A 27503-nucleotide genomic window follows, 5' to 3' on the forward strand; every position below is an offset into this window, starting at 1 on the left:
AATCCTTACCGTATAATTTATAATTTAAGGTAAGGATTCAATTCATTTCCCAAATAAAAATAAAATAATATTAACAAATACAAAATATAAAATATAATATGCAAACCAATTAATTTTAAATTGCATTAATGATTAACTTGTTGCTCATGTAATGGTGTGCCTCGAAAACCCGGAATTTAAAAAATTATAGACATTTTAAAATCAAAATTTACAACTTTCTAATCGTCACTTAATTAAATTAGTAATCAAATATAATAACAAATTGATATAATGAAATAATATTCGTTGTAAGAGCCTAAAGTGCTAGTTTGGAACTTCAACTTCCTCTATTTTAAGATTTAATTCAGTTATTAGTTTTATCAGCCGACATGTTGTTACATAATCATAATCATTGTCATTTTAAATGTCATCAAAAATAAGTAAAAGTAAGGCTTTTATATGCATAAAATTATATTCATTTATACACAGCGCTCAATTATTTAAATATTTTAGTGATTTATTATTGTACTTTCAATGAATGATTCCAAATATCAACATGGAATTTTTCTCTTCTAACAAAAAGTCATGTAAGTAATCCTTTAAACAGCGTCTTAATAATAAGACTGATTGTATCTTGTAAGCGTCTCAACTTATGTAATTAATTAACAAAGAAAATCATTTTCTTGAAAACTATATAGACTACAGATAAACCAAATATTTCTTATTATCTTCATCTTTAGATACCACCCACGTATGCTCTTTTATATAACAATTAAATGCAATGTTGTTTGTTATTTATGGTATACTGGAAAAGGTCAGCGGCATATTAAAAATAAATTTAATCGAAACACTAATAAAATAAGAAGTAATTAAAAGGAAAAATAAACTGAAAGTAGACCTTTCTCTAGTGTAGCGAAACGTGTAGCGGAAGTTTTAAATACCTAAGTTTAAATAGAGAAGTCCCTTTTTTTTTGACCTTTCTGGTAAATACCATGACGATAATCTTTGCCTGAAGGCTTCACGATATCAAACACCATTGGCGTACCCAAGAATATCACACTGTTTGGTTATTGTTAGTGATATTTATCAATCTCATTTCTTTAAGTGTTATTAGATTATTACATTTCTACAAATTAAATTACTTTCACATAAACGTCTGGTTGTAGAGACATTCCATGGGATCGGGGGGGAATGAATGGGGGGTTGTAAATGATCTTGTAGAACACCAAACAATTGTTTTAAGTTGGGAGGTGCACGACGTGGTGTTGAAAATTGATAATGTGGAATTAAGAAAAAGATTACTTTGGGAAAGGGGTTTGGTAAAAAAACACATACTGGCTTCAGGGAGAAAGTACAGCATCCCTTATCGGGAGTTGTCGCACTGTGGAATAGGAGGGTTGGTGACACTGAAGTAGGGGAGTTAAAGTTATTTTTATTCGACACTTCAACTTTCCCCAACCCAACAGGGACTTCTATATCTAATTATTTACTAAAAATAAATACAAAAACAATGGCAAAATTTGGTCTGTAGTTCGTACTTATTTGCGCAATTTTAATAACTTTGGCACAGTGCGCCACTGAAAAAAAAAACGACAAATGCAATTATATAGTACATAAAAACTCGTAATATTTTTTAAACAAATACATTCAAACATTTCAACTCCTATTTGAAACACATTAATAAGTGGTTGGTTGCTCTGAACACCACGAGAACCAAACTTTTATAGACTATTTAATTTTGATAATTTGTCGCGCGATTGTTGATAATAATTGCCCAATTTTATTTATAATAATTCATAATAACTTTTGTGACGCAGCTTGTTTAGCATTCTCTTTCGTTTCAAAATAATTTGTTAGTGACTGTTTCAATGTCATCGAAAGTCTACAAATTTGCAGTGAATAAGCCGAATATTTCTGATAAGTTGTATCTACAATAATAAATACATTTTGTTACACCTATACCTGCAGTTGCGTGCCGAAAAAGTGCATAGGTAGTTTAAAGAACCCAGAAAAGCGTTGTTTGGAATTGTCGGCCTACTTTTACCGTTGGGTACTGCAACAATAATAAATTAATGATAAATGTTAACACGTATTAGTTTCAAATGTGTGTATTAATTTGTATTTGCTGCCATTAAACATATTTCCACTGGAACAATTTTTACCAGAACTATTCTTGTGAGTACAATTACATTTCAATCTTTAACACGTGTGCATTATCTAACAGAATTATTATCTAAATAAATATTATCGAAATTGCCGAAGAATTATCGCGCTAAAAGTAAACAAAAGTTTTTAATTAAGAAAAACGTAACTGTTTAACAAGTTTTAGTTAAATTTTATAATTTGACCACAATGAGCACATTGTGTAAACTTATCATAGAATTTTGTACACACGTTGTGAGGGGTACAGAATAGGACACAGGGTACCTTTTAACATATCCGGAAGGAATACTGTCCTCGAGAGATAAAAAAAAATAGTTTTATGTGGTCGTCGATGATGACAAGTATTTAGGACAAATAAACTAACATATTACGCGCCTTTTACTTATTTAGTACCTAGTAAATATATTTGAGTACTCATTATGGAAATAACTGTCCACAGTATACATAAAAAAAGGTAATTAATCGTATTGTTTTTACTTTTATTTGTGTGTGAAAAATTCGTAATTTTGTAATTTTTATTTACAACAATCTTAAGAAAAATTGTATTAGGCGCAGTTTTTTTTTTTTTTTAAATATATCTTCTGCTTTTCGATAACATTTGACGTAGAACAATAATTATTGTGGTCGGAATTGTAAACACTTGTGGTTTTAATTACTCTATTACGAATATATTAGTAGGTTGATAATCTAATAGATAAAAATGTTCGGATAGTAACAATTTGGTTTTCGAGATGTTCGATATTGTGGAGAAGTATGTATAATTCTAATTACTAATTTTCAATTATGTATTGATAACCTTTTCATCCTGTCCAGATAATATAAACACTAGAATATTTATTGCATAAATAAATTCTATTTTGTAAAGAAAAAAAAGATGTTCTTATCAATATTTTGAGTTAATCTCAATTCAATAAATTGGTACTTGATAGAGACATTGGAAAATGGCCTCAGATAAAGTGGCCCAGTAATTGGTTTTGCTGTTAAAAGAACTTAAACAGTTTCAAATCCATTGTTTCGCTCAAAGATTACTACTACATTTATGAATCGATAATAAAAATGAAAACAAAAGAACTTTACTTATGGAAAAATCGTCACGTTGGTTCCTAATTAATATCGCATAAGAAAAAAAATGACTAAAAAATGATGATGATCGTAACTCACAAAATTTACGTACAAAATAATTAGTTGATTAATAATACTTTGTAGTTAGATACTAGTTATGAGTATTTCATTAATTTTTAATCTAAACTAATAGGTCGTTCATGATGGCACACAATACAAAAGCGTTTCAACCATTATTAAAAAATTTACTGTTAATTTTTTGGTGGAGGCGCAGGAACAATTAAAAAATATATTATTGAGCTACAATTCTGATTTTATTGCAGTAGACTGATGAATTTTCATCTTTAAGTTTTTATTTTTTCGATGTACATGCAAGGATGATAATTTATATTTTTATTTTTACAACAAAAAGCAATTTGTAGTATAATATATATGCAACCCAATATGCAGCAAATATTACAACTAATAATACCGTAACTATAAATGAAGTTAAAAAACTTTTAATTAGAACTCAATAATATCCTCGAAGAAGCTACTAAACGTTATATATCTAGAAATAATTAATTAATTTTTAAAGACGTCTTCTTCTTGTGAAATTTGGTAGAAAATTAAAATACAAATCATTTAATTTTCAAACAATAACAGAATTGAGTTGTTTAATTACTTTAATATTTAATTGTACATAATAATACAAAATATTCATCAGTTTTTTGACATTCGTTAATGATTCTCGTTGTCTCAAATAAATATCCAAATTTTCATCCACTCCCTAGTTAATTTGAAATTACAAAAGTTAAATGAACTAACTCTAATTTAAACAAAAAGAAAGTGGATAAAAAGTTAAAAATAAGTTTGTTTTGTGTAAGTTCTTATCTATATTACTCACTGAATATCTTTTTCTTTTTGTTTTGTTCGTACGTCTTAAACCACAAACCGATACATTGTCTTATCATAATTGTGTTGTTACTTTAACTTTAGTTAACATAAATACGTGCATAATACAATAACTAATAGTGGTAATCACGAAAAATTCCACAAGAGAATGCCACAGTAAATTGTACTGAACAATTTCCAAGTTGCGCAAGTAAGTAAGTAACTGATGACTTACAGTTTTTATTAGTCGATATTTCAGTCATTTTTGATCAGTTTCTAAACACGAAGGGGTGACTGTTTAAATATAAATGGAATGGAAATAGCTAATGAAAGTTGAGCGAACATTGTACCACTTGGGCTTGGGGAGAGTGAGGTACAATTCCGAATAGTTAAGGGAGAATTGAAATAAAAAAAAACCAAATAAAGTTGCAAATGTTACTTTGTACTGAAAGTTTACTTAAACTAATCAATTTTATGTTTCAATAAACAACGTACCTGCAACAACTTTCAGTATAAAGTCAAATTTGTATTAATAAAAAGCAAGGTCTTAGTTAGTGTCAGGGATTACCCTACAGCACGTTGCATTTAAATAAATTTTTTGATGTACCTATTTAATTTTCTACATTTACTTAAGTATAAAATGTTTTTTGATAAAACCTTGCAGGTATTTGCTCATTTTTTAAATATTGGAGTTTTTCTAGACTAATAGTGGTGTTTGCATTATATCACCAGAATATTAAGTATGATTCGTATTTTTCTGTTTGAAGTGATTGAAATATAGTTTTCTATCTTTATGTTATAGTTTCTTCAGTTCAGCAACAAATAATTCTTCTATATGCTTCATTATTTACCTTTATCACCCGTTTTAACTGGAAAAAAAACACTGATGTCAAAATAGTTTGCTTAGCGTGAAAGATCAGAGCCAAAATAGGGTTGCAAATATTTTTATTGATGTAAAATCAACATCAATCATTTTATATCAAAATATTTACAATCCCATTTTGTTTCTGATCTTTTAAACGTTGTAATAAGAGAAAAAAATGGAATCCATAGTTTCTTTAGCTTTGGGTTCATCTAATAAGTAAAATTTTTCGAATCGTTTTCTAAGAATTTTGGATTATATGCATTTATTAGCACACCACAATATCTTGTAGTTTTCAGTTTTACACAGCTGGCGTATATCAATTCGGTATTGTTTTGCTGGCTGTTTTGTCGTAATTCAGAGAATTTCGCAGTTCCTTGCTAAAGGTAGGATAAGTGGTGATTTGACAGTTGCTGATATCAATGTGGAACTGCATAATTCGATGGACCATGACATTGAACTCGGAAAACAATATCCATCCAATATTTTAGATTATCCATTTCCAAGGAGTTTAGACGAGTACAGGCAAGCTGTGTGCGTAAAGCTTTTATTGATTAAAGATTTATTGCCCGATCGTTAAAAGAATTAATGAGACGTAATCCATTCTTTTAATAATCTCTTTCGTAGGGTGGAAGATAGATGGCAGGTGCATACATATAACGTCCAATTCAATTATTCACGTTGAAACAAGGAATAATTCACGATCAGTTTTAGTGAAATAAGCATTTTTGTTCAAAATTCATTTCTATGCACGCAGAAGCACGAGAATAAATTGCAGATATTTTGCCGGTTGAATTCCGCCACGTTATCAGGATTACTGCCTTCGGTAGTGCCGCGAGCGTTTGGCGGCGGAGGCGGTAGCGGAATGACTGGGGGCGGCCATGGTAGTGGGTTGCGGTTGTGTTCGTGATTCCATTAAACTTTTGTATTTTTTGTGTGTGTGTGTGTCTAGAAACCTGGACATTTAGTTTCATTAATCTAATGGCTATTTATTAACTGCCGGGAGGCATTACTTGCCACTGGCNAAAAAAATGTTTTGTCCGCTCTAAGCTGTAAAGTTGACAAACCTAAGATTATTACATTTTTTAGACACTAAGAGCGTAAGAATAATTGTGATTCTTAATTTTATCGTGTCATGGACACTGAAGATGTTTATTATACTTATGTTTTGTGTAACATATAATCTGTGAATAATTACGTAAAAATGATCAAGGTAAACGTGATGACGGAATCAGGAAAATGATACGTCTTTAGAATCAAAAGGAATGAGGTACTTATATAATTCCATAAACACTAGCCAAAGTGTGTTGACAACACTAATTTTTAGTGATTATGTTTGAATATAGTACAAAAGTAAAATTGATACTTATAAAAACGAAATAAATAATAATTGATTATGAACAGGTAAGAATAAAACAGAAATTATTACTTGATTTTAATCTTTAATAACAATTTTCTTAGTTTTTAATGATGAAAAGGGTAAGTGATAAAAAGACATAAAAATTTCGCGAAAGTAAACGTGTCTAAAAAGAATAAAAATAAAAATTAGTAAATTCAGAAAGAGTATTTTAATATTAACTCCGTTTGTATAAAAATATTACGCAAATTATATACTTATAACACCCAATACACCTTTTATTTAAGTATAGTATTTATTCAAATAAAAAGATTGATTTCGTTATACAACATAAAAACGTTTAAAAAATTGAGTGTGTAGGTACTCTACTATCGTCACTTGTAGTTATTAATATTACAATATTTTACAAGGTCCAAAACAATGGCGTCGTATTGAGCACATTTTTATTAGAAACTTACTTATTGTTAGAAACGCCAAACATTTTACTGTTACTGTACTCAATAACGTAACAAATAAGGCTTTATTTGGCACATACGCTTTTTCATGTAAAGACTTTACAACATGTAATAACTGCAAAACAGGCAATTCGGTTTTTAGCATTCCAAAACAATACTATCAAACGCTAATGGTTAGTCAAAACGTAACGGTAGTCTGTTTACCTACTTATTAGATATTTAGACCACAAATGGTAAGGCTTTTAAGCCACAGTGAACTTTTTAGAGTTTTCTGGGCATGTAGATATACCGTATACCAATATGTTAGGGTTCCCAACAATCTATGCTCATTAAAAGGGTGCAGTATAATTAGGGACACGGCTCATACGTGCATAACTAAAACACCCGCTAGGAAACATAGGCATATGTCTTCCCCTACCCTTAAAAAAATTTAAGGTAGATTGTGATGACCAAATATTTGATAACAATTATTTTCAGATGGACAACTATTCCTACCAAACAGAGGGAGAACCAACAGCCCATGAACTGGGAATAGTAAAAATAATCAGCATGGCAAATTCAACCCCTGGGCCTTCGTGCAGACAAGAAGTTTGTCAAGCTGCACGTAGAAGGTACCCACCCCCCGACTTAAGTGATACCTCCTGGCATAAACCTAAATGTACAGCATTGATTGTCTTACTAGGACTTTTTTTCGTCTGGATTATTGTATACGTCTCCCTGACGTTCGCCAAAATTGTGTAAGAAATGCCCATACTACTACTTGCGGATAATAAATAATAAATTGAAACTACCCCCATTGTGGGGATTTGTGAATCTGTTTAACACTTTATCTGTGATAATACACTATCAATGTAGGGAAAAAAGTGCAGAAGAAAATATGTAGCTGCATCATCTCGCAATAAGTCACGATAAAGAATATTAACGTTTTTTATTAATTTATTATTTTCTTTAATTACACACAATATACCTACCAATGAAGGAGTCATGTCTAAAACTGTAGATAGCTATCGATTAATACAAAAATAAACGTATTTTTTTATATTTATGTTGAATATTCTGTATTACATATACAACTTTTATCATTAAACTTTTTGTAAAGGTACAAATTGCCCTACAGTAATGCTCTATTAACTAGTGAAGCTCGAAAATGGAGTTATACGAGGGTGGATTGATAAGTTTCCGGCCTGACCAAGAAAAACAAGGTTTTTAAAAATTTTTTTTTTTTATTTCTCAACATAATCTCCTCCAAGGCTGATACATTTCTCATAGCGGTGTTCCAGTCTATTAATGCCATCTCTATAGACTGATTCGTCAAGCTCCTCAAAATAACCATTTACAGCTTCGATTACTTCTTCATTGTCCGCAAATCTCTTACCGCCAAGCCATTTTTTGAGATTAGGGAACAGAAAATAGTCACTCGGGGCTAGGTCTGGAGAGTAAGGAGGGTGCGGCATCAATTCAAACTTTAGATCGTTGATTTTAGCCGTCGCAACGATTGACGTGTGCGCTGGTGCGTTATCGTGATGAAACAAGATTTTTTTCTTCGCCAGATGAGGTCGTTTAATTTTCACCTCGTGGCTCAAACGTTGCAATAAGTCTGCGTAGTATTGACCAGTGATAGTATTACCCTTTGCAAGGTAATCAATGTATATAATACCTCTTGCATCCCAAAAAACAGTAGCCATAACCTTGTTCGCCGAAAAAATTGTTTTTGCCTTCTTTGGAGTTGGTTCCCCTGGTCCAATCCACTGTTTAGACTGTTCTTTGGTTTCAGGAGTGTAGTGGTGGACCCACGTTTCGTCAACGGTTACGAATCGACGCAAAAATTCGCTTGGATTACGCTTATACAATGACAAATTTGCGGTAGAAATGTTTTTTCGAATCAATTTTTGGTCGACTGTTAGCAAACGCGGCACCCATCTTGCACAGAGCTTTTCCATATGCAAATGTTGGTGCAAAATATGTTGCACACGTTCATATGACATCTTACAGGTCTCAGCTATCTCACGCACTTTCAATCTGCGGTCTCCCAGCACTATTTGATGAATTTTTTCGATCATATCTGGAGTTGTGACCTCAACGGGGCGTCCTGAGCGAGGCCCATCAGAGGTGCTCACACGACCCTTTTTAAACTCGGAAACCCACTGCTTAACGGTTGAATATGACGGGGAGGATGTCCCCAGTGTTGAGTCCATCTCTTTTTTAATTTCCTTCGGCGTTAACCCCTTCAAATAAAAGTATTTGATGACAGCACGATTTTCCTGCTTTTCCATTTTTACGAAAACCACAGAGGCGTCTTGTTCAGCGTGCTGTCAAACCTACACTAGCAAGGAGATCGGGCTGAAACTATAGCTACAAGCTATCCAAGGATGGTACTATAGAATGTCACCTCAAGGTAGGCCTAGTGGCGTCATCTCTTGGTTAGGCCGGAAACTTATCAATCCACCCTCGTATATGTAGTTCTCTCTCCCTAAATAATGATATGTAGTTCTCCCTTCCTAAGTAAGTCAGGGGATGAGAATACTATCTCACAGATAATTTTTCACTTTTCTCAACTACCACCCACTAAAATCCAGGATTCCTGAAAGGAGACTGAAAACTGAATTTCAGTTTAACGTAGTTTAATATATTAGAAACTTTTCTTTTTTACGAAAAATCAAAATTGCTAAGAATACAACTTTTTATCCTAATGTATTTGAAGTTACAGTGTGACTCACAAATAAATGTTAGGAAGTACAAAAAAGTTAGGGTAACTCAAAGTAAACCGATTTTACTTTTGACTGATATCATCCTATGTATAAAAGTAAATACTGAAGTGTTATTGTAAATCAGTTACAAATAAGTTATTCTGTTAATAAATAAAATATAAAATGCTCTTGTAGTCGCACACTCACGAATCGTACGACCAGTAGCGTCGCACTCTTTCTTAACTTGTTTTTAAATGATAGGTACGTTTAATATTAAAAATTGCAGTTTAGTATGCCATTCACTAACTGCACGATTAACAAACTTTTGCTTAATATTAATTTTAACATTAAATTTAAACACTCACATTGAGACCAACGTATTAAAGTTACAATTAGGGAAATTCCCGACACTAATAGAAAAAAGAAAAAGTAAAACCCCAATTCAAGAAAAATGACAGTGATTTTGGAAATATGAGAATATCTAAAGTTCAGCATGTAACTTTATATTCTACAGCATGTGGTATATGTATAATATAAATATAAAACAAAAACATTAACATATTAATTCAGTCTTTTATTATGTTACATATGTACACATTTAAATGATACAAAAGAGTAACTACATTATCTTCTTTTGGCTAGGTCGAATGAACATACTGTCTTCATTCATCAGTATTCTGTAAAATAATTTATTAATAACTTTATTGCAATATTTAATTAAATAAAATAATAATACGTACACATTTGCACTGCCTGTCATACCCGGCATATTAATTGGTGCTAGTTTAGGTTCTTCGGGAACTTTTACCGTTAAGGTAGATTTCGGTCCAGTTTTCCAAACGTTTCCTTCCTTATCGACAACCGCTGCTTCGATAACTAGCACGTACTGCCCCCCACGTGGAAAAGCTAATAAAAATTGGGCAACAAAGAAGTCCTTATGGGGTACAACCGTTTGATTTAATACTGAAGTGGTTTCGATATTCTAAAATCAAAAACCCCAACATGTTGCACTTTCAAACTTAATTTTCTTTTGAAGAAGACTTTCATAATTATTACATAAAAGACGTAACATAAATGTTACCTTAGTGTCTAGATCTTTTCCCTTATTACTTGACTGAAATTGAGAAGTGACTGTAACCAAAACCCCGTCGATTTTTCTAAACAATCCAGGAGTTTGACCGTGCTGAATGACACCCTCAACTTTAACAGTCAATTGAGAACCTGCCTGAACGCTAATGAATTCACCCATTACCCTTGGCTGAGGCGAAATTGCCAATTTAAGACTCGTTGATTGAAGTACTTGGAAAAAATAGCGTGGCAATGGCAAAGAAGTATTTATTAACACCTCCACAATCTTTTCAATTAACTCTGTTTGCTGCAATGATTGAAATAAAGAAAAAAGTGTAACATTTTATACATATGTAAATAGGGTAGCAAATACCTTGTGGGTTATGGTTTGTTGATTACTAGATTCAGTAACTATTTCCACAATTTTAGCTGCGTCTTGGCATCCTTTAATAAGTTGTCTGGACTCGAGTTTAGCAGTTTGCAATGTATGTGAAATAAATTTCGTCGATTCTTCTTTCAATTTTATACCAGTCACACAAACGCTTTCAATACAATGTTCCAGAACGGCACAAGTCTGTTGTAAACTTTAAGAGAGAAATACAAACGAATAAAATTACATTCTCTCAAATTAAGAAATAAAATATTATAAATATTCATTTTATAAATGTGCCTTGGATCTTTTAGAGCATTTTTACAAATAAAAGGATCTTACATTTGTATGTTTTCTAATGTGACAGGATCGGCATCGAAAGCAGTCTGATACAACTTCCAGTACATGTCACCGCAATTTTTAAAATCTTTCACGCATTTTCGAATTTGGTTCGTGATATAACCGTGCCTTTGGTATTCATCCCTTGTGGTCTGTACGATAGTCGATGCAATGGCGGGGGGTGGAACAATGCACAATATGTTGCAAGTGTGCAACAACTGCACCAAACATTGCAAAAATTCTGCTCGAATTCTCATGTATTCTGCTTGAAATTGGAGATTATTTGATGGTGTACTCGCTGCCTAATAAAGCAAAAATGAAAATGTTTAAGAACGTGCAAAAAACCAATAGATAAATAAATAGTAATTGAACTAGTTCTAAAAAATTATTAAATAATTACCTTAAGTGCTGCTATAGCCTTATTATAATTCACAATGGCTTCATTTATTCTATCAACCAGACTATTTTTGCCTTTGTCATTTATCAAACAACTCTCAGCCTTCGACATTTCTCTCAAGCACACAAGCCAGAAATGTAAATGTTCGGAACTGACCTGGTCAGTTAATTTAGTGAAAATATTCAATGCGATCATATGATGGCCATAACGAACAGCAGATCGGCCGATTTTGTAATTAGCCCATTGATTATTGTTTAATGTTACTCTGAAAATAACTTCAGCAGTTTCTGTGTCCCACTGAAAACCACATAACGACTGAAACACTAATGTACATAGAATGACTTTAGTTTGTATTTGCTGATCAGTGGGAGAGCTTATTTCTGATAATTCTGATAATAACTTCAAAATATTTCCTAAAAGTGGCAATAAAGACTCTGGTTGTAAACTACCAATAGCACCCAGAGTCTCGCAAATGCTTGTAATTGAATCATCTAAAAAAAGAAAAGAAAATCAAAATATGTTAAAATCTGGAATATAAGTTTCAGGAATTACCATTTGCACTTTCAAGTTGACACCCCAGTAACTCAATAAATATTTTACAATGATCGTGTTTAGCTTCGCATAGTTGTACGGAACACTTAAGGGCTTTCTTTAATTGATGTGGGTACCTTTCTTCAGAAAAAAATAAAAGCAATATGAAGGTTTCTAATGCTGATATAACATCTTCTATGCCTTCTGTCTCCAAGTTTTCTTTGTAACTAAAGATACAATTCAAAATTAGAAACTTACAAAATGTTTGCTTCCATTTATGAAAATGTAATTTACCAATAACACAAAATTTTAACGAGGATCTGAATGGCTCTTGTGGTGATAATTGGATTGGAGGAGTAGCTGTGTCTAGAGCAGAAATCGCGTAATTTTGAAGTAGGATTTTTGTAGTCATGACACACTTTAGGAGATTCTGCCAAAACATTTATTACATCTGAAAAAAAAAGGATTAAAGATAATAATTTAACAATCTAATTGTAACATTAAATATTTTTTCCACTTCTTTCACATTAATGTGTATTAAATATTGATTAATTAAATATAGTAAACTTTGGTTCACCTAGAGTTAGTAGCAATACATTGGAGGACTTAGTCCATAATGCCATTTCAACCAAGCTATCAATACTACCAGGTGGCCATAAATGAGCCCCAGGTTTTGCCAATAGATGCAGATCTTTTAAAGCCTTAGATTTAACTTGCCAACGGGAATCAGAGCGCAGATATTTAAGCAACAAATTAACCTGAGAAAGAAAAAAATCACAATTAGTTTTCACAGTAGGTCCTTCAAGAAAAATCAATGACAAATTTCCATTTTCTATTTGTTTTCATTTGTATCAATTTAAAAGATAAAATAACAACACTATTTGTATTATTGGAGTCAATTAATTTAAATAAAATTATATGCATATAAAAAATGTATAGTATACATATTGGTGTACCTGACTTGGTATATCTACCAAAGTAGCTACAGCTAACTGTGTCAGAGCATTCAAAGTAATTAACAAGAAGTCCTGAGCAGGATAACTGGGCAATAAGTTTAAGCACACAGTTCTGACCATGGCAGCTGTACTTGTGTCATGATGCATGTATTGTAAAATTGGAATCAGTTGAAGTTTCATATTAGCTGGTGTGGACTGTCCCTGAATCATGTCTGAGATCTTGTTACACATGCTAACAGCAAAAGTCCTTAAATGATGATCATTTCAATATTATGCCAAATTAATAATAAAAAACAAATTTACTTTGACTGAGCAGCAAACTGTATAGCAGCATAAACAGCAGCTTCAACTTCAACATTATCATGAGAATCTAAACTCCTTCTAATACTATGATGAACCTGTTGCCTTTCTGGAATAATTCCAGCCACAGCCCCTAGTGTCCTCAATGTCAAAGCTCTGGCAATAGGATCATTACTGTAAATAACACTGTGAACCCTTCTAACAAATTCATCCACATTTGACATTTTATCCAAATGCTTCTCACTTTGTTGACAAACTCTCAACACCCACAGTCTTAAAAAGTTACTTCTAAAGAATATAAAAATCAAATTAATTATTTAAAATTCAATTTTGCNGGACATTTTATGTATTGTACTGTCTCTTTGAATTGTTACGGTAAAGTACATACGTCTTAGCGTTAAAATTCCAAAATTCGGAACTGTGTAAATTAATAATCTCATAATTTGTAGGTAGATAATCTATTCCTTTATTAACAATCTTTTATAAGACTATTCGATAATGAAAATTAGTATAAAATAGTATAAAGTACTGATTAAATAGGAGTTTAGGAGAACATGTTTAAGGAATGACAAAAATTTTACAAATTTATTAATCTTTTACGTTAAAGTTGTGCTGGATTTTACATATTTTATTTGTGAATACATATTACAAATAAGTGAGGTTAAGTAAATTTGAAGTAACCCTCAAGTACTTTTCTCATTTAGGCGTTTCATCTTAAACTATACAATCAATATACAGTGTGTTTAAAAATAATGGGTTTACAGTTAGTGTTGTGCATGTATAATTTCTAAACAGTTAAACTATAACAGTACATTATTAAAAGATCAGTGCTTCGACAGAAGGACTAAAAAGTTAACTATTTGAAGGTTTAATTATAAGCATAAAAGCAAAAATATCAACAATCAGAAATATAATTAAAACAAAAAGCAGTAATTGGGCAAATATGTACATACTTATCATAAACGCTAAATAATAAAAACTATTTACTTATAGTCTAAAATATTACTATATAGGGTGTTCAATACGCGAATATTTGGAGAAAGTTGTACGAGTTTCATCAGTAAAGTTGAGTGTCTGATGAGATGAAGGCTGCTCAGAAGTGTATACCAACGAATAATGTGATAAACTGGCCGTATCAGAAGAGGAAACTCCATTACGTGATTCGTAAGTAATATTGTTAATACTCATATTCGTTCTCGACGTTGATGGCGTTGATTCCGACAATAATGATGAACTGGTCGGCTCAATAGTGGCTGGTATCGGAATAATATTGTCTTTAGTCATTTCTGGACGTTCGTAGTTCCCATACCTTTCTCGTCTCTCTCGTGCCCTTCGATTTTGAAACCATATCTTCACCTAAAAAGTTTAACATTGAAATAGCGGAAACTATTATTTATAATATACAAGCAAGCATAACGCCGGAATGTACCTATTTGACATCGCACTCGAAAACTGTCGGTACCACGAGATTCTACGTACTTTTTTACATTATTATCACTTCTTAAAGCTCAATAAATACCTTCCATCTCCAAATAATTTCACGAGCGCTTTTTAATGTTAAAATTATATCATATACTTTAGCGAAGATAACGCTGGAATGTACCTTTTTGACATCGCACTCGAAAACTGTTGGCACCACGAGATTTTACGTCCTTTTTTACATTATTATCACTTCTTAAAGCTCAATAAATACCTTCCATCTCCAAATAATTTCACGAGCGCTTTTTAATGTTAAAATTATATCATATACTTTAGCGAAGATAACGCTGGAATGTACCTTTTTGACATCGCACTCGAAAACTGTTGGCACCACGAGATTTTACGTCCTTTTTTACATTATTATCACTTCTTAAAGCTCAATAAATACCTTCCATCTCCAAATAATTTCACGAGCGCTTTTTAATGTTAAAATTATATCATATACTTTAGCGAAGATAACGCTGGAATGTACCTTTTTGACATCGCACTCGAAAACTGTTGGCACCACGAGATTTTACGTCCTTTTTTACATTATTATCACTTCTTAAAGCTCAATAAATACCTTCCATCTCCAAATAATTTCACGAGCGCTTTTTAATGTTAAAATTATATCATATACTTTAGCGAAGATAACGCTGGAATGTACCTTTTTGACATCGCACTCGAAAACTGTTGGCACCACGAGATTTTACGTCCTTTTTTACATTATTATCACTTCTTAAAGCTCAATAAATACCTTCCATCTCCAAATAATTTCACGAGCGCTTTTTAATGTTAAAATTATATCATATACTTTAGCGAAGATAACGCTGGAATGTACCTTTTTGACATCGCACTCGAAAACTGTTGGCACCACGAGATTTTACGTCCTTTTTTACATTATTATCACTTCTTAAAGCTCAATAAATACCTTCCATCTCCAAATAATTTCACGAGCGCTTTTTAATGTTAAAATTATATCATATACTTTAGCGAAGATAACGCTGGAATGTACCTTTTTGACATCGCACTCGAAAACTGTTGGCACCACGAGATTTTACGTCCTTTTTTACATTATTATCACTTCTTAAAGCTCAATAAATACCTTCCATCTCCAAATAATTTCACGAGCGCTTTTTAATGTTAAAATTATATCATATACTTTAGCGAAGATAACGCTGGAATGTACCTTTTTGACATCGCACTCGAAAACTGTTGGCACCACGAGATTTTACGTCCTTTTTTACATTATTATCACTTCTTAAAGCTCAATAAATACCTTCCATCTCCAAATAATTTCACGAGCGCTTTTTAATGTTAAAATTATATCATATACTTTAGCGAAGATAACGCTGGAATGTACCTTTTTGACATCGCACTCGAAAACTGTTGGCACCACGAGATTTTACGTCCTTTTTTACATTATTATCACTTCTTAAAGCTCAATAAATACCTTCCATCTCCAAATAATTTCACGAGCGCTTTTTAATGTTAAAATTATATCATATACTTTAGCGAAGATAACGCTGGAATGTACCTTTTTGACATCGCACTCGAAAACTGTTGGCACCACGAGATTTTACGTCCTTTTTTACATTATTATCACTTCTTAAAGCTCAATAAATACCTTCCATCTCCAAATAATTTCACGAGCGCTTTTTAATGTTAAAATTATATCATATACTTTAGCGAAGATAACGCTGGAATGTACCTTTTTGACATCGCACTCGAAAACTGTTGGCACCACGAGATTTTACGTCCTTTTTTACATTATTATCACTTCTTAAAGCTCAATAAATACCTTCCATCTCCAAATAATTTCACGAGCGCTTTTTAATGTTAAAATTATATCATATACTTTAGCGAAGATAACGCTGGAATGTACCTTTTTGACATCGCACTCGAAAACTGTTGGCACCACGAGATTTTACGTCCTTTTTTACATTATTATCACTTCTTAAAGCTCAATAAATACCTTCCATCTCCAAATAATTTCACGAGCGCTTTTTAATGTTAAAATTATATCATATACTTTAGCGAAGATAACGCTGGAATGTACCTTTTTGACATCGCACTCGAAAACTGNTTTAGAAATGAGTGTCAAAGTATGCCCCCCTTCCTTATTTATGAAACTGCAGAAACTAAAATTTTTAAACATTTTCTTTCAGTTTTGATATATTACAGCAGCAGCTGCATCATATTAGTAGTTCCAGATTCAAACAAAATGGATGGGTAACTAACTAACCATACACAAACTGTTTGAACAAAAATAATCTTTGTAATTACCACTTAGAAAGCAAACGGGCGAACATAATTGACCCGATATGCCATCAAATTGTTTGCAAATAAGTGCATGTTCCTCTTAAGTGGTTCCAACAGTGGTCCGATAGCTGACAAACCGCCACAACCACTAAATACATACATTTGTGGTACTTCTCGCCATATCTGATCATCTTCGCATTGTTATCCCTTATACAAATTTAAATCGGTAAAATGGGTGGTAAGTACCTAGGTTGTGCTTTATTTATTCGTATACAGTTACAAAGTGGAGCTGCAGGGGACATTTTATGTATTGTACTGTCTCTTTGAATTGTTACGGTAAAGTACATACGTCTTAGCGTTAAAATTCCAAAATTCGGAACTGTGTAAATTAATAATCTCATAATTTGTAGGTAGNCAAAATATTTACAATCCCATTTTGTTTCTGATCTTTTAAACGTTGTAATAAGAGAAAAAAATGGAATCCATAGTTTCTTTAGCTTTGGGTTCATCTAATAAGTAAAATTTTTCGAATCGTTTTCTAAGAATTTTGGATTATATGCATTTATTAGCACACCACAATATCTTGTAGTTTTCAGTTTTAGGCAGCTGACGTATATAAATTCGATATTGTTTTGGGGGCTGTTTTGTCGTAATTCATAGAATTTCGTAGTTACTTGCTAAAGGTCCAATAAGTGGTGACTTGGCAGGTGCTGATATCAATTTGGAACTTCAAAATTCCATGGACCATGATATTGAACACGGGAAACAATATCGATTTAATATTTTAGATTTCCAAGGAGTTTAGAATTTTTTGAGCTCTCTTTAGTTAAATTTTTAAGTTTCTAATACCTTCAATGACCTATGTGAGCGACTTTCTTTCATCATTTTATATAATGTTTGTTCTGTGATACTAGTAAAACTTTTAACGGCAAAAATGTATTTTGGATTTTACAAAGAGTAAATACGTTTGGAAAAGTATTTTAAATAAAATACAAAATACTTTTCTCAAAAAAGTAATTAAATGCAAGATAAAAATAGGTATTTTTTATTTTGTATTTGCACTTTAAATGCAAGTATTTCAAATTAATTACATCTGTGATTTGCACCTGCACTCGTAAAATTTTGTTTTTGTTTTTAATTATTGATAATAATATGTTTTACAATCTTTCAACCGTGTCCGCCTCTCTAAATGTTATTATATATAACTATAAAATTAGTAAATTAAAAAAATGTTTTGTCCGCTCTAAGCTGTAAAGTTGACAAACCTAAGATTATTACATTTTTTAGACACTAAGAGCGTAAGAATAATTGTGATTCTTAATTTTATCGTGTCATGGACACTGAAGATGTTTATTATACTTATGTTTTGTGTAACATATAATCTGTGAATAATTACGTAAAAATGATCAAGGTAAACGTGATGACGGAATCAGGAAAATGATACGTCTTTAGAATCAAAAGGAATGAGGTACTTATATAATTCCATAAACACTAGCCAAAGTGTGTTGACAACACTAATTTTTAGTGATTATGTTTGAATATAGTACAAAAGTAAAATTGATACTTATAAAAACGAAATAAATAATAATTGATTATGAACAGGTAAGAATAAAACAGAAATTATTACTTGATTTTAATCTTTAATAACAATTTTCTTAGTTTTTAATGATGAAAAGGGTAAGTGATAAAAAGACATAAAAATTTCGCGAAAGTAAACGTGTCTAAAAAGAATAAAAATAAAAATTAGTAAATTCAGAAAGAGTATTTTAATATTAACTCCGTTTGTATAAAAATATTACGCAAATTATATACTTATAACACCCAATACACCTTTTATTTAAGTATAGTATTTATTCAAATAAAAAGATTGATTTCGTTATACAACATAAAAACGTTTAAAAAATTGAGTGTGTAGGTACTCTACTATCGTCACTTGTAGTTATTAATATTACAATATTTTACAAGGTCCAAAACAATGGCGTCGTATTGAGCACATTTTTATTAGAAACTTACTTATTGTTAGAAACGCCAAACATTTTACTGTTACTGTACTCAATAACGTAACAAATAAGGCTTTATTTGGCACATACGCTTTTTCATGTAAAGACTTTACAACATGTAATAACTGCAAAACAGGCAATTCGGTTTTTAGCATTCCAAAACAATACTATCAAACGCTAATGGTTAGTCAAAACGTAACGGTAGTCTGTTTACNATCACTTCTTAAAGCTCAATAAATACCTTCCATCTCCAAATAATTTCACGAGCGCTTTTTAATGTTAAAATTATATCATATACTTTAGCGAAGATAACGCTGGAATGTACCTTTTTGACATCGCACTCGAAAACTGTTGGCACCACGAGATTTTACGTCCTTTTTTACATTATTATCACTTCTTAAAGCTCAATAAATACCTTCCATCTCCAAATAATTTCACGAGCGCTTTTTAATGTTAAAATTATATCATATACTTTAGCGAAGATAACGCTGGAATGTACCTTTTTGACATCGCACTCGAAAACTGTTGGCACCACGAGATTTTACGTCCTTTTTTACATTATTATCACTTCTTAAAGCTCAATAAATACCTTCCATCTCCAAATAATTTCACGAGCGCTTTTTAATGTTAAAATTATATCATATACTTTAGCGAAGATAACGCTGGAATGTACCTTTTTGACATCGCACTCGAAAACTGTTGGCACCACGAGATTTTACGTCCTTTTTTACATTATTATCACTTCTTAAAGCTCAATAAATACCTTCCATCTCCAAATAATTTCACGAGCGCTTTTTAATGTTAAAATTATATCATATACTTTAGCGAAGATAACGCTGGAATGTACCTTTTTGACATCGCACTCGAAAACTGTTGGCACCACGAGATTTTACGTCCTTTTTTACATTATTATCACTTCTTAAAGCTCAATAAATACCTTCCATCTCCAAATAATTTCACGAGCGCTTTTTAATGTTAAAATTATATCATATACTTTAGCGAAGATAACGCTGGAATGTACCTTTTTGACATCGCACTCGAAAACTGTTGGCACCACGAGATTTTACGTCCTTTTTTACATTATTATCACTTCTTAAAGCTCAATAAATACCTTCCATCTCCAAATAATTTCACGAGCGCTTTTTAATGTTAAAATTATATCATATACTTTAGCGAAGATAACGCTGGAATGTACCTTTTTGACATCGCACTCGAAAACTGTTGGCACCACGAGATTTTACGTCCTTTTTTACATTATTATCACTTCTTAAAGCTCAATAAATACCTTCCATCTCCAAATAATTTCACGAGCGCTTTTTAATGTTAAAATTATATCATATACTTTAGCGAAGATAACGCTGGAATGTACCTTTTTGACATCGCACTCGAAAACTGTTGGCACCACGAGATTTTACGTCCTTTTTTACATTATTATCACTTCTTAAAGCTCAATAAATACCTTCCATCTCCAAATAATTTCACGAGCGCTTTTTAATGTTAAAATTATATCATATACTTTAGCGAAGATAACGCTGGAATGTACCTTTTTGACATCGCACTCGAAAACTGTTGGCACCACGAGATTTTACGTCCTTTTTTACATTATTATCACTTCTTAAAGCTCAATAAATACCTTCCATCTCCAAATAATTTCACGAGCGCTTTTTAATGTTAAAATTATATCATATACTTTAGCGAAGATAACGCTGGAATGTACCTTTTTGACATCGCACTCGAAAACTGTTGGCACCACGAGATTTTACGTCCTTTTTTACATTATTATCACTTCTTAAAGCTCAATAAATACCTTCCATCTCCAAATAATTTCACGAGCGCTTTTTAATGTTAAAATTATATCATATACTTTAGCGAAGATAACGCTGGAATGTACCTTTTTGACATCGCACTCGAAAACTGTTGGCACCACGAGATTTTACGTCCTTTTTTACATTATTATCACTTCTTAAAGCTCAATAAATACCTTCCATCTCCAAATAATTTCACGAGCGCTTTTTAATGTTAAAATTATATCATATACTTTAGCGAAGATAACGCTGGAATGTACCTTTTTGACATCGCACTCGAAAACTGTTGGCACCACGAGATTTTACGTCCTTTTTTACATTATTATCACTTCTTAAAGCTCAATAAATACCTTCCATCTCCAAATAATTTCACGAGCGCTTTTTAATGTTAAAATTATATCATATACTTTAGCGAAGATAACGCTGGAATGTACCTTTTTGACATCGCACTCGAAAACTGTTGGCACCACGAGATTTTACGTCCTTTTTTACATTATTATCACTTCTTAAAGCTCAATAAATACCTTCCATCTCCAAATAATTTCACGAGCGCTTTTTAATGTTAAAATTATATCATATACTTTAGCGAAGATAACGCTGGAATGTACCTTTTTGACATCGCACTCGAAAACTGTTGGCACCACGAGATTTTACGTCCTTTTTTACATTATTATCACTTCTTAAAGCTCAATAAATACCTTCCATCTCCAAATAATTTCACGAGCGCTTTTTAATGTTAAAATTATATCATATACTTTAGCGAAGATAACGCTGGAATGTACCTTTTTGACATCGCACTCGAAAACTGTTGGCACCACGAGATTTTACGTCCTTTTTTACATTATTATCACTTCTTAAAGCTCAATAAATACCTTCCATCTCCAAATAATTTCACGAGCGCTTTTTAATGTTAAAATTATATCATATACTTTAGCGAAGATAACGCTGGAATGTACCTTTTTGACATCGCACTCGAAAACTGTTGGCACCACGAGATTTTACGTCCTTTTTTACATTATTATCACTTCTTAAAGCTCAATAAATACCTTCCATCTCCAAATAATTTCACGAGCGCTTTTTAATGTTAAAATTATATCATATACTTTAGCGAAGATAACGCTGGAATGTACCTTTTTGACATCGCACTCGAAAACTGTTGGCACCACGAGATTTTACGTCCTTTTTTACATTATTATCACTTCTTAAAGCTCAATAAATACCTTCCATCTCCAAATAATTTCACGAGCGCTTTTTAATGTTAAAATTATATCATATACTTTAGCGAAGATAACGCTGGAATGTACCTTTTTGACATCGCACTCGAAAACTGTTGGCACCACGAGATTTTACGTCCTTTTTTACATTATTATCACTTCTTAAAGCTCAATAAATACCTTCCATCTCCAAATAATTTCACGAGCGCTTTTTAATGTTAAAATTATATCATATACTTTAGCGAAGATAACGCTGGAATGTACCTTTTTGACATCGCACTCGAAAACTGTTGGCACCACGAGATTTTACGTCCTTTTTTACATTATTATCACTTCTTAAAGCTCAATAAATACCTTCCATCTCCAAATAATTTCACGAGCGCTTTTTAATGTTAAAATTATATCATATACTTTAGCGAAGATAACGCTGGAATGTACCTTTTTGACATCGCACTCGAAAACTGTTGGCACCACGAGATTTTACGTCCTTTTTTACATTATTATCACTTCTTAAAGCTCAATAAATACCTTCCATCTCCAAATAATTTCACGAGCGCTTTTTAATGTTAAAATTATATCATATACTTTAGCGAAGATAACGCTGGAATGTACCTTTTTGACATCGCACTCGAAAACTGTTGGCACCACGAGATTTTACGTCCTTTTTTACATTATTATCACTTCTTAAAGCTCAATAAATACCTTCCATCTCCAAATAATTTCACGAGCGCTTTTTAATGTTAAAATTATATCATATACTTTAGCGAAGATAACGCTGGAATGTACCTTTTTGACATCGCACTCGAAAACTGTTGGCACCACGAGATTTTACGTCCTTTTTTACATTATTATCACTTCTTAAAGCTCAATAAATACCTTCCATCTCCAAATAATTTCACGAGCGCTTTTTAATGTTAAAATTATATCATATACTTTAGCGAAGATAACGCTGGAATGTACCTTTTTGACATCGCACTCGAAAACTGTTGGCACCACGAGATTTTACGTCCTTTTTTACATTATTATCACTTCTTAAAGCTCAATAAATACCTTCCATCTCCAAATAATTTCACGAGCGCTTTTTAATGTTAAAATTATATCATATACTTTAGCGAAGATAACGCTGGAATGTACCTTTTTGACATCGCACTCGAAAACTGTTGGCACCACGAGATTTTACGTCCTTTTTTACATTATTATCACTTCTTAAAGCTCAATAAATACCTTCCATCTCCAAATAATTTCACGAGCGCTTTTTAATGTTAAAATTATATCATATACTTTAGCGAAGATAACGCTGGAATGTACCTTTTTGACATCGCACTCGAAAACTGTTGGCACCACGAGATTTTACGTCCTTTTTTACATTATTATCACTTCTTAAAGCTCAATAAATACCTTCCATCTCCAAATAATTTCACGAGCGCTTTTTAATGTTAAAATTATATCATATACTTTAGCGAAGATAACGCTGGAATGTACCTTTTTGACATCGCACTCGAAAACTGTTGGCACCACGAGATTTTACGTCCTTTTTTACATTATTATCACTTCTTAAAGCTCAATAAATACCTTCCATCTCCAAATAATTTCACGAGCGCTTTTTAATGTTAAAATTATATCATATACTTTAGCGAAGATAACGCTGGAATGTACCTTTTTGACATCGCACTCGAAAACTGTTGGCACCACGAGATTTTACGTCCTTTTTTACATTATTATCACTTCTTAAAGCTCAATAAATACCTTCCATCTCCAAATAATTTCACGAGCGCTTTTTAATGTTAAAATTATATCATATACTTTAGCGAAGATAACGCTGGAATGTACCTTTTTGACATCGCACTCGAAAACTGTTGGCACCACGAGATTTTACGTCCTTTTTTACATTATTATCACTTCTTAAAGCTCAATAAATACCTTCCATCTCCAAATAATTTCACGAGCGCTTTTTAATGTTAAAATTATATCATATACTTTAGCGAAGATAACGCTGGAATGTACCTTTTTGACATCGCACTCGAAAACTGTTGGCACCACGAGATTTTACGTCCTTTTTTACATTATTATCACTTCTTAAAGCTCAATAAATACCTTCCATCTCCAAATAATTTCACGAGCGCTTTTTAATGTTAAAATTATATCATATACTTTAGCGAAGATAACGCTGGAATGTACCTTTTTGACATCGCACTCGAAAACTGTTGGCACCACGAGATTTTACGTCCTTTTTTACATTATTATCACTTCTTAAAGCTCAATAAATACCTTCCATCTCCAAATAATTTCACGAGCGCTTTTTAATGTTAAAATTATATCATATACTTTAGCGAAGATAACGCTGGAATGTACCTTTTTGACATCGCACTCGAAAACTGTTGGCACCACGAGATTTTACGTCCTTTTTTACATTATTATCACTTCTTAAAGCTCAATAAATACCTTCCATCTCCAAATAATTTCACGAGCGCTTTTTAATGTTAAAATTATATCATATACTTTAGCGAAGATAACGCTGGAATGTACCTTTTTGACATCGCACTCGAAAACTGTTGGCACCACGAGATTTTACGTCCTTTTTTACATTATTATCACTTCTTAAAGCTCAATAAATACCTTCCATCTCCAAATAATTTCACGAGCGCTTTTTAATGTTAAAATTATATCATATACTTTAGCGAAGATAACGCTGGAATGTACCTTTTTGACATCGCACTCGAAAACTGTTGGCACCACGAGATTTTACGTCCTTTTTTACATTATTATCACTTCTTAAAGCTCAATAAATACCTTCCATCTCCAAATAATTTCACGAGCGCTTTTTAATGTTAAAATTATATCATATACTTTAGCGAAGATAACGCTGGAATGTACCTTTTTGACATCGCACTCGAAAACTGTTGGCACCACGAGATTTTACGTCCTTTTTTACATTATTATCACTTCTTAAAGCTCAATAAATACCTTCCATCTCCAAATAATTTCACGAGCGCTTTTTAATGTTAAAATTATATCATATACTTTAGCGAAGATAACGCTGGAATGTACCTTTTTGACATCGCACTCGAAAACTGTTGGCACCACGAGATTTTACGTCCTTTTTTACATTATTATCACTTCTTAAAGCTCAATAAATACCTTCCATCTCCAAATAATTTCACGAGCGCTTTTTAATGTTAAAATTATATCATATACTTTAGCGAAGATAACGCTGGAATGTACCTTTTTGACATCGCACTCGAAAACTGTTGGCACCACGAGATTTTACGTCCTTTTTTACATTATTATCACTTCTTAAAGCTCAATAAATACCTTCCATCTCCAAATAATTTCACGAGCGCTTTTTAATGTTAAAATTATATCATATACTTTAGCGAAGATAACGCTGGAATGTACCTTTTTGACATCGCACTCGAAAACTGTTGGCACCACGAGATTTTACGTCCTTTTTTACATTATTATCACTTCTTAAAGCTCAATAAATACCTTCCATCTCCAAATAATTTCACGAGCGCTTTTTAATGTTAAAATTATATCATATACTTTAGCGAAGATAACGCTGGAATGTACCTTTTTGACATCGCACTCGAAAACTGTTGGCACCACGAGATTTTACGTCCTTTTTTACATTATTATCACTTCTTAAAGCTCAATAAATACCTTCCATCTCCAAATAATTTCACGAGCGCTTTTTAATGTTAAAATTATATCATATACTTTAGCGAAGATAACGCTGGAATGTACCTTTTTGACATCGCACTCGAAAACTGTTGGCACCACGAGATTTTACGTCCTTTTTTACATTATTATCACTTCTTAAAGCTCAATAAATACCTTCCATCTCCAAATAATTTCACGAGCGCTTTTTAATGTTAAAATTATATCATATACTTTAGCGAAGATACGCCGGAATGTACTTTTTTGACATCGCACTCGAAAACTGTTGGCACCACGAGATTCTACGTACGTTTTTACATAATTATCACTTCTTAAAGCTTAATAAACACCTTCCATTTTCAAATAATTTCACGAGCGCATTTTTATGTTTAAGTTATTTTATATATTTGAACAAACATAATGTCGGAATGTACCTTTTTGGAACCGCTCTCGAAAACTATTAACACCATGAAATTCTACTTACTTTTTTACATAACTATCACTTTTGGAAACTTAAGAAAAACTCTTATACTCTTTCGACTCCCAATAATTTCATTTGCCCGACTAGTTCTTGTAAAATCGAGTGTAGAATTGCACCATGGAATTATTTTCGAGTTTGGAGTTTAAAAATCACTTTGTCGCTAAATTTTTTCAAGTGAACAAAAAATTATTTATTTATTTGTACTTACCCTGTTCTCTCCAAGATGTAAGGCAGATGAAATTTGTTTGACTTCAACTGCATTTAAATAGGGAGTCTTTTGAAAATAGTCCTCCAACGTCTTCAATTGTTCGCTGGTAAACGGGATTCGTGCTTGGCGTCCAACGCGGCGCTTTTTTAGACCATTTTCCTTTTGTACTCCTGATAGTTATAATTTGAAAATTAGTTTGTATAAATGTACAATAGAAAATAATGAAAAAACGCAGCAAGTTTAATTATTAATATTGAAATATAGAAACTTACTAGGAATTCGTGGTGGACAATATCTTGTGCAGGATAACCAGGACAATGACGTCTGCGAAAAAGAATTATCCTGTTGCACTAAACTTTCATTTCGACTGTGATTATCACACTTGGTATAACAAGAAATAGATTTTCCAGCAAATTTAAGAATGTGTTCAATTGAGAAATTTGTTTTTGTAGCACAACTTTTTTGTGGTTCCTCCATTTCGTAAATTAAAAGAAAAAAATAATAGACTTAAGAATTTAAATTTAAAAATAAGTATAAATTCTGTAAGTTTTATATGGTGGATTCTCAAAAGAAAACAAACTCAACTCAAAAAGGCACCGGCAACTTCTTGTTAGTGTACCAGGGGGTTGGTCCGGTTTTATAGCCACCCCACTATCGCACCGATGGATAGATTAAGAGGAACCCCTAGGGTGTTATTGAATACAAAACAATTAAATAGGATCATAATGAAAAATAATTGAAAACAAACAGAATAAAACAGGAAAAATTAAAAACTGTATATTGTCTTTATTTTTCATTACAATTAAATAATAAATACATAAATAAATTGAATTGCAACTGATGTCTCTATGCATGTGTAGTAATCAGCAAAATTGTATTCAATTAAAAATGTTTACTATCAATTACGTGACGCAGGTACGTAAAAATAAAATGTACAAAGTGTTTTAAAATAATGGCGGGTGGTGTCAAGCGAAGGCAAATGATATTCCACACAAATAAAATTTATAAAACATTAAATT

At 32.0% G+C, this 27503-nt stretch overlaps 3 protein-coding genes across 3 annotated transcripts in view; all 3 read right to left on the reverse strand.

The window, feature by feature from the left end:
* The window catches only part of LOC108743668, a 7062-nt gene extending 2775 nt beyond the window's left edge, over positions 1 to 4287 (reverse strand). Inside the window, exon 1 of the transcript XR_001938860.2 lies at positions 4091 to 4287. The gene's annotated coding sequence lies outside the window, so the exon portion shown is untranslated. The remainder of the gene's footprint in view (positions 1 to 4090) is intronic.
* Positions 4288 to 9994: 5707 nt separating this feature from the next.
* LOC108742992 (integrator complex subunit 7) lies at positions 9995 to 13839 on the reverse strand. Its single transcript, XM_025974897.1, has 12 exons — positions 13784 to 13839; positions 13403 to 13687; positions 13100 to 13346; positions 12721 to 12901; positions 12438 to 12594; positions 12165 to 12370; positions 11616 to 12103; positions 11219 to 11517; positions 10880 to 11090; positions 10520 to 10813; positions 10179 to 10420; positions 9995 to 10115 (listed from the first exon to the last, which is right to left on the reverse strand). Exons 1-12 carry the CDS (start codon positions 13837 to 13839, stop codon positions 10058 to 10060), a joined length of 2724 nt encoding a protein of 907 aa, XP_025830682.1. The 3' UTR covers positions 9995 to 10057.
* Positions 13840 to 14375: 536 nt separating this feature from the next.
* On the reverse strand, positions 14376 to 26846 carry LOC108742999 (homeobox protein MSX-2-like). Its single transcript, XM_025974898.1, has 4 exons — positions 26841 to 26846; positions 26757 to 26808; positions 26485 to 26651; positions 14376 to 14755 (listed from the first exon to the last, which is right to left on the reverse strand). Exons 1-4 carry the CDS (start codon positions 26844 to 26846, stop codon positions 14405 to 14407), a joined length of 576 nt encoding a protein of 191 aa, XP_025830683.1. The 3' UTR covers positions 14376 to 14404.
* Between the last annotated feature and the right edge of the window lie 657 nt (positions 26847 to 27503).

The sequence above is a fragment of the Agrilus planipennis genome, unplaced genomic scaffold (assembly GCF_000699045.2).
Source record: "Agrilus planipennis isolate EAB-ADULT unplaced genomic scaffold, Apla_2.0 scaffold19, whole genome shotgun sequence".
Taxonomy (NCBI): Eukaryota; Metazoa; Arthropoda; class Insecta; order Coleoptera; family Buprestidae; genus Agrilus; species Agrilus planipennis.